This window comes from Mastigoproctus giganteus, chromosome 2, assembly GCF_048544385.1.
Source record: "Mastigoproctus giganteus isolate SK-2022 chromosome 2, ASM4854438v1, whole genome shotgun sequence".
Classification (NCBI taxonomy): Eukaryota; Metazoa; Arthropoda; class Arachnida; order Uropygi; family Thelyphonidae; genus Mastigoproctus; species Mastigoproctus giganteus.
Genome location: NC_143576.1, coordinates 182,491,495 through 182,505,296, shown reverse-complemented (window position 1 = coordinate 182,505,296; position 13,802 = coordinate 182,491,495). Strand labels below are relative to the sequence as shown.

The following is a 13,802-nucleotide window of genomic DNA, read 5'->3' as shown; positions in this document are numbered from 1 at the left end:
TCAGTATTCTTTATTATGAGAGTTATCCCAAAAGTAATGCCTAAAAGTAGTTAATTTAAAATGAATTTATTTTATAACATAATATACTTAAAAAAAATCTTCAGTGTAGTCTCTTTCATGCATTATGATTACTTCCGAACATCACAGTTATTTTTTTGAATGCCTTTTAAGTGTCTGCTGAAGTTAACATGTTTATTGCTCCTTGAATGAAAATATGTGGCTTCGATTTTAATCCACTTGGAGATGAAACCACCCTAATTTCCCCAGGAGCTCACATCTGGTGAGTATGGGCTTGGCACACCCAGGGTCCTGAGCTGGATATCATCATTCTTCTCTTTCTTGATGATTCCCTTTTACTTCTCTCTCTCTCTCTCTCTCTCTCTCTCTCTCTCTCTCTCTCTCTCTCTCTCTCTCTCTCTTAGGGTTACTCGGGAATTTTTTTTTTGGCTGGTGCACCACAAGCCTCAGGCTTCCTTGCACCATATAGCTAATAATAATAATAATAATAATAATAATAATAAATAACTTTTTCTTTCAGTTTGACAGAAGAAACACCAGACATTTTTGTTAAGCAACCTTTACCATTGGCTGATTAATTTGGTCATAGTGAGAAGAAAAACGTTTCACCCAAAACGTTTCTGTCCTTTGCAGTTCATATTGACTTAATCCTGTTGTTTTCAATCGAGAGTTGAAACCGTTGTCGGAAAAGCCAGCAGTGAAAGTATTAAGCTCTCTGATGCATTGGATCACAGCTATATTCAATGCCTCTAAAGACAGAAATCTTTGTCCATCCATGCAACAGTTCCTGAATTTGGAGAATACATTATAATTACAAGGGCTCATATCAGGACTCTAGGGGGTGGTGAGGTAGTGCCTCCAAATTATAATTGGTAAAAACAAGTTGTAGAATGTATGATATGAGGCTTTGCATTGTAACAGAGCATGAGTCCACCAGCTTCCAACATCTGTGGCCATTTCTAATGAATTTGTGGGTGTAATTTCTTCTGATGAAGAACTGTTGCATACTAGTCTTCAGTTACTGATTTCCAAGTGGAACATGAACAGTAGCAAATAATGTCCTTATAATCGTAGGGTGTAATGATCATTTGTCTCACCTTTGATTGTTGCTGGTGACATTTAGGGGGACTTGGCAAAAATGTATGCTTCTACTGAAGTGATTTTGACTTCAGTTCAGTTTCACAGTCACTGGTCCATGTCTCATGTCAACAGTTCATTTTAGAAACTCTTCACCTTCTCAGTAACATGTGAGTTAATGTATTGTAATTTCCTTATGCTCTGTTTATTGTTCATCTAACAGCAAATGTGGGACCTATTGGGCAGTGATCTTTTGTTTTTGTAACACCTCAGTTAAAATTTGGTGAATAGATAATTTCAGTTTTCCAGATTTATTGGCTATTTCTTCACAGGTCACATGTCTATCTTCACCCAAAATGGTGGTAATAATGGCTCAATGTATTGCCCATAGATGTTCTCAGTCTACCTGACTGTTGTTCTTTTCAGCATTGGTCTGACCTTGACCAATGTGAAATTATGCTATGATCTACTGTTGATTCATCAAACACTTCCATAACAATTCATAAATTTGTGTCAGTGTTTGACCACATAGTTTCAATTTTGATAAAAGATCTTTGGTTTGAAACTGTAATCTGACCTGAAGCAGTATCACCATTCATTTTTAAAAGCATCTGTACAAAAATTCAATACAGGAACTCTGTTTCAACACATTAATGTTTGAGGTTAAACTTCAAATTATTATCCTGGTAAATGTCAGTCATGCAGAGAGGAGAACATGCCCAGTGCACATTACCTTTGTGATAACCCTCATAGTTTTCATTAATTTTTCTTCTTAAATATGGAATATGTAGTTCTTTTCCCACAAGTATTTTATATTTTTTGTTGTATTGTTTTTTATTGTTGTATTTTGATGGAAAAAAATTTTATAATACCCTACTGATTTTTTCTAGGATTTTCGAGAAAAGATTCAAAAAGAGTTAGAGGCAATTACCCTAGAATTCCAAACTTTGAAGCGTAGCCATGATAGTCAATCATTTAAGCTGAGGCAAATGACAGAAGAAAATGCCTTCATGTCAGAAGATCTTAAGGTAAAAAGGTATAGTTTGTGCATATACAGGGTGTTTCAGTTAAACGTTTCAGAACTTCTAAGAGGGGTAAGGTACATCCTGGCAACTCGAAATCATATAGCAATGTGGGGTCGGAAATGCTTTCCTGAAGCGGTGTTGTACACAGAAGCACCATAAAGAAAAGAGACCGTAAGTGAGAAATCGTTTTAATAATACATGAAAAGAAGCAAAAGGTACATGGATTAAGGTAAGTGTTCGAAGTTTCTTCCACGGGCTACAATGCACGCCTCACATCTCCGATGCATGGACATCCGAACATTCTGGAATACTCCAGGCGAATTTCGAATTTCTTCGGCAGCTACTGCGATTCTTGCAACCAGCTCCTCAGCATTGTCAACAGGGGTGTCATAAACTAGCGATTTCATATGACCCCAGAAATAAAAATCAAGACATGATAGGTCGGGTGACCGAGCAGGCCAACGCACGGGACCACCACGTCCGATCCACTGTTGACCAAATGGGTAGTTACGAACATCTCCGCTATAATGGGCAGGGGCTCCATCGTGTTGGAACCACATTGTCTGTTGCGTCGATGCAGAAATCTGTTCATCTCTCAAAAGTTGTGGCAATACTTGCTGCAGAAAGATCAAGTAGATAGGTCCGGTTAGATGACACGGTAACAGGTGAGGTCCGATGAGGTGATCTCGCAGGCCAACGCACGGGACTTGGTGGTCCCGTGCGTTGGCCTGCTCGGTCACCCGACCTATCATGTCTTGATTTTTATTTCTGGGGTCATATGAAATCGCTAGTTTATGACACCCCTGTTGACAATGCTGAGGAGCTGGTTGCAAGAATCGCAGTAGCTGCCGAAGAAATTCGAAATTCGCCTGGAGTATTCCAGAATGTTCGGATGTCCATGCATCGGAGATGTGAGGCGTGCATTGTAGCCCGTGGAAGAAACTTCGAACACTTACCTTAATCCATGTACCTTTTGCTTCTTTTCATGTATTATTAAAACGATTTCTCACTTACGGTCTCTTTTCTTTATGGTGCTTCTGTGTACAACACAGCTTCAGGAAAGCATTTCCGACCCCACATTGCTATATGATTTCGAGTTGTCAGGATGTACCCTACCCCTCTTAGAAGTTCTGAAACGTTTAACTGAAACACCCTGTATATATATACTGTAAATATATATAGGCAAATAGATTAGATAAGTGTGTGGATAGGTGTATGTGTTTATATATATATATACATGCCAGGTTTTTATGACTATGACAAGTAATCTATTTGCCTATATTTCATTATGGTTGCTTGGGCATTTTTGCTGTAACTAGCAGTGTCCCAGATCCATAAACCATTATAATATATTATTATTATTATTATTTATTTTTTTTTTTTTTTCACATTTTGGTTTATCACTACAACCTATTATTATTATTATTATTCATATACTGTAAATATATATATATATATACACACACACACACACACACACACACACACACACACACACACACACACACACACCAAGTTTTTGTGATTATGTCCAGTAACCGGTGATATTTTAATACTACTTGTATTTCTCTTCTTCATTTTAGATTTGTATATGGATTATTTCAGTAGACACAATCTTTATAAATACTACCCAAAATAATTAAAATATTAAGCCTTGAACATTGTAACACAAAAGATCTACTAGATATAAATAAAACTCGGTATTTGTTTGTAAGTACACATAATTTGCAGTCAGTTCTATATTTACTTTCAGGTCACAGTGATTGGTGGTCACATATTATCTGGCAGACAATAGTTATGTATTTAAGAAAGATGTTGCCATTGAAAGTGTTCTTCAGTTGAAAAAGGCAGTTAGCTGCTTCTTTACATTATTTGTAATTTTTAAAGTTTTATGTTCACCATTGTTTCATCAATAAATCTTTAACTTTTCTTGTGTTTTTAAGGTTAAACTAGTTGTCTTTAGATCAGCAGTGACTCACATGACAACACATTCACTGATTTAACACTGCTTGATAATGATGAGCAATATCCACAAGTGTGAGAGTAATGAAATTAGCATTAGTTGAGGCATATGATGCAAGAAAGCAAGCCCCTTCCCATTTAATATATCCGGTCACTCTAAATGTTTGTCTAGTTCAGCCTTAAATTTATTTAAACTATCAACTCACGCAACAACAGATAAGAGTCTGTTCAAGCAATCAACCACCTGCTGGCTAAAGGCAAACTTCTGCTCATCTATTCTACAACTGTCTTTCCTCAATTTGAATCTATGCCCCCTCAGGTTCTTAGTCTGAGCAAATGGAAGTATCCCATCAGCATTGAGCCTGCTCAAACCATTCAAGGCCTTATACACCTCAATCAGATAACATCACAGGTGCCTAGTCTCCGGATGCTGCAGTTTGCAGAACTTGAGCCTCTCTTCGTATGAGCACCCCTTTGTTCCTCTCACCAATCTTGTTGTCCTTCTCTGTACTTGTTCTAGCAACTCTACAGCCTTCCTAAAATGAGGTTTCAAGACCTGTAGCAGTACTCATGCTGTGGTCTGCACTCAGAGAACTTCATATCTGACTGCACAATTACCCCCAAGTCTTTGTTATTCTCCACCTCCCTGAGTGTAGTACTGCACAGTTGGTACATTTCTCTTGGGTTACTGCTACCCATATGCAGTACTTTGCATATGTCAATGTTAAACTTCAGTTGCCACTTCTCAGCCCATCTGCCTAACTTTTCTAGATCCTGTTGCAGTACATGCAACAGGATCAAGAAAAGTTAGGCAGATGTTATGTCATTAACAACCCTGCCAACCTTTGTATCATCTGCAAACTTGGACATTAAGCATGATATAACTTCGTTGATATCATTGATAAATACCCAAAACAACAATGGGCCCAGTACCAAACCCTTGAGAACTTCACTAATAACGTTAGTCCACATAGAGCAGTGTCCATTTACTACAACTCTCTGCCATATTCCACTCAACCCTCCCTTTATCCATGGCACCTCCGTAGCCAGGTGGGCAGGAGCAGCAGTGCATAGCACACGCTTCTTGATCAGACCGGGGTTCGAGCCTGTGACCACCAAATACGAAGAATGCGGAAAGGTCAGGAAATGACCACTGCATATCCCTGGAGCAATATGGCCTTAGTTGCTAATGCTCCTAAAAACCAAATAACAACAACAACAACCCTTTATCCATTACAGCAAAATGCCCGTAATGCTATACTGCTCCAATTTGTACAGCAGTCTTCCATATGCAATGGTATCAAAATCTCTCCTGAAATCCAAGTATATGATATCAAAATTATTTTTTGAATCCAATTCCTTTGTCACCAAATCATAGTATCCAGTAAAATTGGTCAGACAATCTTCTCCCACTCAACCATCCCTTTATCCATAGCGGCAATTTGCCTCCAATGCCACACTGCTCCAATTTGTGCAGCAGTCTTCAAACAGTATCAAAAGCCTTTCCAAGGTCCAAATATATGATATCAAAATTATTACCTGCATCAGGTTCCTTTGTGACCACATCATAGTATCCAATCAAATTGATGAGACAAGACTTCCCCTTAACCAAACCCATGCTGTGTCTGAACTATTACTGCAGTCTTGTCTAGATGATCCTGCATCACTTCTTTACCCAGTGACTCTATTATTTTCCCCGCAACAGAAATTTAAACTAACAGGCCTATAATTATTTGTGTCACCCTTTGAACCCCCTTTGTGAATTGGAGATACATTAGTACATCTTCAGTCCATAGGGTCCTCCCCTGAATCTAAGGATGCTCCCATAATTATGGCTAAAGGGTTTGCTTACTTCCTTCGCTGCCTCCTTCAGTATAACTGGATAGATTCCATTCACCTCAGGTGCCTTTTTTTTCTGTTTAACTTCAACAATTTCTCCTCCATTTTACTCTCTGTTATTACACAATCATTTAACTCCCTGTTAAAGTTTAGTAAACTTCTGTCCTCCCCTTCCTTACAGAATTTTTCATGTATGTATGTAGATGCAAAATACTCATTCAGTTTGTTAGCTATCTGAGCAGGATCATCAACAGTCGAACAACCAACATCAAGCAGACCAATCTGATTCAATCCTTTCCTTCTAGAGTTTACATAAGTAAAGAAGTCTTTGTTGTTTTTCTTTGCATCCTTTGCTAAGAATTTCTTGTAATTAACCTTCACTTGCCTAATCTCCTTTGTGACTTGATTATGGACTAGCTTATATCTGCCATAGGCTTCTGTGTCACCTGATAGTTTTTATGCATCACATGCATTTTTTTTCTCTGCTACGAGCCTCATTAGTTCATCTGACATGCATTTAGATGTAAATCTTGAACAATATTTCTTAGTTGGTATGAAAAGTCTAGTAACTTGAAAGATTAATTCCTTGAAGGCTTCCCATTTAGAATTTGCTGTTTTTAACATCATCAGTTAATCTCACTGGTTAGAATTTAAAAACTCTCTGAGACCACTGTAGTCACCTTTACGAGAACAAAAACCTTTCCCTTTACCCTTTATGGAAGTTACATCATTAAATAAATCCCACATCAGTACACTGTGATCACTGTCACCTAGTGGTTCCTTTATCTGCAAATTCTTAATGCATGAATAATCACTGCTGATAATCAGATCAAGAGTATTACTCCCTCTGATTGCCCCTTGAACATGTTGCTATAGAAAACAATCCTCCAATAAATCCACAAAAGTGTTGCTAGCGTTCGAGTGACCAATCCACAAGTTCCAGTCTATCTGGAAAGTTAAAATCCGTCATTACAAGGCATTCTGATTTACTGGCCCACTCTATTTCTCTGCACAATTGTTCATTGTACTCATCAGAGATATTAGTCCTATAACACCTACTCTCATTTTCCCTTTCCCAGTGTTTATGTCACACCAAACTGACTCAGCATTTCATTGTCCACCCATGTCAACCGGATGCACTTCCTTAGATTTATGTGTTTCTTAACTAACAGAATAACTCCTCCTCCCCTGTCTATCCTTTTTGTACACATTGTACTTCCCAAATTCCAATTCTGTACTGCTTATATCTGTGACATAAACACTGGTTTATGTCACACAGATTTGAAGTGTCTTGATCAGCACTTCAAATTCATCAACTATACTTCTAGCATTGGTTGTGCATGCAAGCATACATGCACCTGTTCTTACTCTTAGTTACCCTAACAAAGCCCATGTATTTACTTGTCCCATGATGACTCCCAGCAGCTCTTGAAATCCCCAGAAACTTGCTGTCTAGGCTGCTACTCATTACAATAGAAGCAGTGCAAGAATTACTTTTGCCTCTGCCTGCAGCTACTGTTAAGCTTTTTGTCTGTGAATACTCAAGCTATCAGATTTTTTGACCCACCTAACACTGCATCCCAGTGATGAGAAATATCCACATGTGTGAGATGCTATGAAATAGCATATCCAGTTATTTACTAGAATATTTCTCATTTATTATGTGTTAAGAATAATTATGGATTTCAGCTGTTTCCACTGAATGTTGTGTATGTCATAAATAGTACATTTGTTGTCTATGTCATATAAATATAAATAGTACATTTGTTGTCTATGTCATATAAATATAAATAGTACATATATTTATGTACTATTTATGCCTATGTCATATAGATAGTATGATGTCGAAGTAGTAATTTGCCATTTATACTCTGGCTTGACCATCTGGGCCAGAGGAATTTACATTAATCATTCTGATAAGAATATAATAAGTGTATTTGGTGATCATGCAAGCTTGAACCACCTTCATCTCAAATGTGTGTACTGCTTCTCCTACATTGACCACTTGGCTCTTTCTGTCTTTCATATGCATAGATTTAAAGAATTTTTTCAACAGTTATTTACACTGTAAATATTGTTGAAAAAATTGCACTGTAGCAAGGTTGCCTGACCAACTACTTTCCAGAAGCATTGCCATCTAAGGCTAGTTTAGATGATGCTGTTGTTAGGAAATGACATTATCTGACCTCACCATTTGGTGGCTTGTGTTGATGTGAAGATGAAAACGGCTGTATCAATGCAGGAAAGGAAGAAGGGGAAAAGTTGGTTATTCAGGGCTGTTTCTTGTCTGGTAATCTTGCTCTTAAAGACAGACTAAGATACTAACATTAGCCCCTTATCCATATAGGGCTAATGTTGCTATCTTGTTTTTGGATTGGTTTTGTAAAGAAAGTATGAAGTAATCTTTGAACTTTCTACTTTTCTGATTATGATCATGAGGCAGAACTCTTGATTTCAAGGTTAAACTAGTCTCTGGAGCAGTTGCGGCCTATAGGATCACTGCAGATCTAAAGACTACTGACAACTCAGTGACAAAAAATGTCCACAATATGTGAGATACTATGAAATAGCATATCTAGAATTATTTATTAGAAAATTTCTAATGTAATATATTTATCCCTTAGTAATTTGAGCTGTTCCCAGTAAATTGAACTGAAATAATATTCAAGGCCAACATAATTTCCCCTTAAACCCTTCCTTTTATCCTTAATAACTGTAATTTCCTTGGATACATCCTATAGCAACATGTTATAATTACCATCTCCTAGCTTCCCCTTAACTCAAAGATTTTTTGTAGATGATCTTTAGTAATGACCAGGTCAAGAATTGATTCTCCTAGTAGCATCCCCAAGTTTTATAGAAAGCAGTCATCCAGGTGGTCCAGCTTATACTTTGGTGAGAGTCTTACCCCAAAATTCTAATTTACCCTAGCATGTTACCAGTTTTTTATACTAAGAAATTCTGACTTTTTTGCCCACTGCAGTTGTGCTTTTAACTGATTATTATACTCAGTGCATTCATCAAGTCTACAGCACAGCACACTCTTACTCATTTTTGTTCTTCTGCTCTTTATATCACACTAGACTGATTCAATGTTATTCTGATGTGCCCCATCCAGTGGATATATTTTCCAAAATCCATGTACTTTCTGATCAGAAGAATTACCCCTTCTCCCCTTCTGATCATATATGTCTTTCTGTGCCATTTTGTTTATCATATTCAAATTTTGTATCTAGTATATCAGAATGGCACCATTTCTGATATTCCTATTATGCCAAAATTTGTTGATTTAAACGTACTACAAAATTATTAACTAACTTATTAATGAATTTCAGGTTTATAAAATTTATTAACTATACATCTAGTCGGGGGGGGGGGGGAATCCAGCAGGGCTATTTGGCCTGGGCCCTGGACCCAGAGGAGCCCCAAAATTTAGTCTATTATGTAAAAAACATGATACGAAAGTGATTGAAAAAAGTTTCAAAATAACTTAAAAATTATTTATTATAAAAGTGTCATTCTATTTGTGAAGTGATGATACAATAATATATTTTATGATCACTTATTGGCAGGAGGACTTTTTTTCTATCAGAATGGTGTTTCAGAAGTTAAAAAGAAATACAAATAAAAAAATCATATATTCACAACAAAAAATATTTATTTTAAAATATAGATTATTTATTATTTTTAATGCTGTTGGCATATTTTGCATTGGCATTGAGTTAAGCTAGATGCACAGCTTGAAAAAAAATCACAATAAAAATATGATAACGTGTTTTTACTGTGGAAGTCTTTATAAAAAAAATTTGAATAATAAACAAATAATAACTGTTAAATTATTTTTGTTCAGTTTACTATACTTTTGTAATTTGACATGTCAAATTATTGCTTATATGCTATTATTTAAAAGCCTCACTCTGGAATGAGAATGCATACTGTGTATTGTATATGCACAATATTATTGAAATATCAAATAAAGGAAAAAGTGACTATTAAGCACACTACAACAAAGAAGCAGGAGTGTAGGGCAAGCAGCCAAATAACAAGTGGCCAAAATGATAAAATTGCATATATTTTTTTCTTGAGATCTCAAGAAAAAACCTTCAAAACTAACTGTTTAAGACTTTGTAAAAACTACCATATTTTAAAAATTGGTGTATTTTGCATCATGATTTTCTAAACATTTTCCTAGAGGATATGTAAACACCCACCCCTTCCCTTGGTAGAATTCCTCAGTGTTTTAGAAGTTTATATTTCACAAAAAAAGCCCTGCTTATCAGGTATTGCTTAAAGGAGTGAGAGAGGATTGGAAATGGAAAGCAAGGAATGAGAATGTATTCCATGCTTCATTTTCTTTGAGTCCAGTCTTGAAATTCCCTCCTAAGGTGATTTTAAAAATATTTTTATTTTCCACGTCTTGGAATTATTCCATGGAAAAAATTGTTCCATGTAATACAAGACATTAAAAATCAGTGAAATGCATGAGACAATATGAGACCTTTAAACAAATATATCTTACAATTCCTTTTGGAGGTGGTTTGTGAGAGAATTTTTATTTTTTAAAGTAAACCTTATTCAACCTTATTTTTGCAAATTCCTTTAGAATTTGCAAAAAATAAAACTTGAAAAGCTTTTTTAAAATAATTTTAATTCCTTTCAAATTTTAAATAAATGTAAATTATATGGACAATGTGAAGCACTGTAATCAATATGATAAATTTCTGTTATATAAATTAAAGTTTATTTTTATAAGTAGTGAAAAATCTTTATTTGATTTTATTCATATATATTTATGGCTTTTAGAGTGGGATGGGGCCCTATATTTATGACTGGGCTGTGCCCCATCTCACCTCTCTCAGGCCCTGCATCTAGTATTAGTATTAAACCTATGAAAGTATGTCTTTTTATAAATAAAATAAATATCAGTTTATTAGTCAGTAAATTGGATATGATAACCAACCAAGCTGAACTGCACACAGTCTAGAGGAGTAAAGGGTAATTTTTTTGTAACCTTAACACAAAATTTTCAGCTGGAGGTTTGATTAGTTATAGTGCTTATGTTCAATAATTTTCCCATGGTTCCACAACCAATTCTAGATTTACATGTTATAGGAGGGAGCAACATTTTTTTGGCCTGTGAAGGACAAAAGAACCTTCCCTACCTTCACCTGTACATGGTTATTCCTATGATATATAATTATTCCCAGAGACTGCTGGGAGTCATTGCGGTACAAGTAAACACATGGGTTGTGTTAGGGTAGCTAAGAATAGAAATAGGTGCATGTATACTTGCGTGTACACCAATGCTAGGAGTTTAGTAAATAAATTTGATGAATTTGCGGTATTGCTCAAAACATCAAAGGCAGATATTGTTGGGATATCAGAGACTTGGTGTCACACAGATATAAGGAATGCAGAACTGGAATTTGGGGAGTACAACGTCTACAGAAAGGATAGACTGGATAGGAAGGGAGGAGGGGTTATGCTATTAGTTAAGAAATACATAAAATCCAAGGAAGTGAAGCCAGTGGACATCGCTGGACAGTGCAGTGTCGAGTCAGTTTGGTGTGACATAAGCATTGGGAGATCAAAATTGAGAGTAGGAGTGTGCTATAGGCCTAATGACTCTGATGAGTATAATAAGAAACTGTACAGGGAAATAGAGTGGGCCAGTAAATCAGAGAGTCTTATAATGGGAGATTTTAATTTCCCAGATATCGACTGGAATTTGGGGGCTGGTCACTCACACACTAGCAAGGCTTTTGTGGATTTATTGGATGATTGTTTTCTACATCAGCATGTTCGGGAGGCAACTAGAGGGAGGAATACTCTTGATTTGATTATCAGCAGTGATTCTTCATGCATCAAGAATCTGCAGATAAATGAACCACTAGGTGGCAGTGATCACAGTGTGCCGAAGTGGGATTTAATCAAAGAGGTAACTACCATTAGGGGTAAAGGGAAGGGTTATTGCTTTCGTAAAGGCGACTACGATGGATTGAGACAGTATTTAAATTCTATACAGTGGGACCAACTGATGATGTTACCAACAGCAAATGCAAAATGGGAAGCATTCAAAGAACTTATCTTGGAAGCTACTAGGCTTTACATACCAACTAAGAAATATTGTTCAAGGTTTAGGCCTAAATGGATGTCAGATGAACTGATGAGGCATATGGCGGAGAAGAAACATGCATGGGATACATACAAATTAACACATGACACAGAAGCCTATGATAGATACAAATTGATCTGTAACCAAGTTACAAAGGAGGTTAGGCAGGCGAAGGCAGATTACGAGAAATCTTTGGCAAAGGATGCAAAAAAAACAGCAAAGAGTTCTTTACTTATGTAACCTCTAGAAGGAAAGGGATGAATCAGATTGGTCCACTTGATATCGATGGGTCAACTGTTGATGATCCTGCTCAGGTAGCTAACAAACTAAATGAATATTTTGCATCGATATTCACACATGAGGAGTTATTTAGCGAGGGGAAAGCCAGAGGTGTATTCAACTCTAGCAGTAAGCTAGAGAATCTTGTAATAACTGAGAGTAAAGTGGAGGAGAAATTGTTGAAGATAAACACAAGAAAGGCACCCGGGGTGGATGGGATCTATCCAGTTATATTAAAGGAGGCAGCAGAGGAAGTAAGCAAACCCTTAGCCATAATTATGAGAGCTTCCTTGGACTCAGGGGAGGTACACATAGACTGGAGATGTGCAAATGTGACCCCAATTCACAAAGGAGGATCAAAGGCTGACACAAGCAATTATAGACCTGTGAGTTTAACTTCTGTTCCAGGAAAATTAATGGAGGCACTAGTTAAAGAAGCACTGCAGGATCATTTAGACAAGACTTCAGTTATAGCTCGGACACAGCATGGTTTTGTTAAGGGGAAGTCTTGCCTGACCAATTTGATTGGATACTATGATGCAGTCACAAAGGAACTGGATGCAGGGAATAACTTTGATATTATATACTTGGATCTTAGAAAGGCTTTTGATACTGTTGCACATGGAAGACTGCTGCACAAATTGGAGCAGTGTGACATTGGAGGCAAATTGCTGCTGTGGATAAAGGGGTGGCTGAGGGGGAGAAGACAGAGAGTGGTAATTAATGGACACTGCTCGTCGTGGACTAATGTTATTAGTGGAGTCCCTCGGGGCTCAGTGTTGGGTCCATTATTGTTTTCTGTATTCATAAATGATATTGATGATGGTATATCAAGCTTAATGTCGAAGTTTGAAGACGATACAAAGGTAGGCAGGGTTGTCAAGGACACTACTGACACTATGCTGCTGCAACAGGATTTGGAAAGGTTGAGCAGATGGGCTGAGAGGTGGCAAATGAAGTTTAACATTGACAAATGTAAAGTAGCACACATGGGAAACAGCAACCCCAGAGCAACGTATCAACTCTGTGGTACTACATTGACAGTGGTAGAGAATGAAAGGGACCTGGGGGTGGTTGTGCAGGCAGATATGAAGTTCTCTGAGCAGTGCAGACGGGCTGCAAGAGTAGCTCATGGTGTATTGTCAATGATATATAGGAATTTTTCTAGCAGGGATAAGGAGGTGATTATTCCCTTGTATAAGGCAATGGTCAGGCCACACCTAGAGTACTGTATACAGGTCTGGAGGCCTCATTTCAAGAAGGATGTAGAGTTGCTGGAACGAGTACAGAGAAGGGCAACAAGATTAGTGAATGGAACAAAGGGGTGCTCTTACGAAGAAAGGCTTAAGTTTTGCAAATTACAGTGTCTGGAGACTAGGCACCAGCGAGGTGATCTGATAGAGGTGTATAAAGCACTGAATGGTTTGAGCATGCTCAATGCTGATGGGATTCTTCCTCTCGCTCAGAATAATCACCTGAGAGGGCAT

The 13,802-nt window shown here is 37.2% G+C and overlaps 1 protein-coding gene across 2 annotated transcripts in view; it reads left to right on the top strand.

Moving 5' to 3' along the window:
• Positions 1–13,802, top strand: part of LOC150089815 (uncharacterized) — a 193,177-nt gene that overhangs the window by 79,027 nt on the left and 100,348 nt on the right. For both annotated transcript variants that reach the window (XM_090368833.1, XM_090368832.1), the window contains exon 7: positions 1,986–2,123. In XM_090368833.1, coding sequence (XP_090224959.1) covers positions 1,986–2,123 — 138 coding nt within the window. The remainder of the gene's footprint in view (positions 1–1,985; positions 2,124–13,802) is intronic.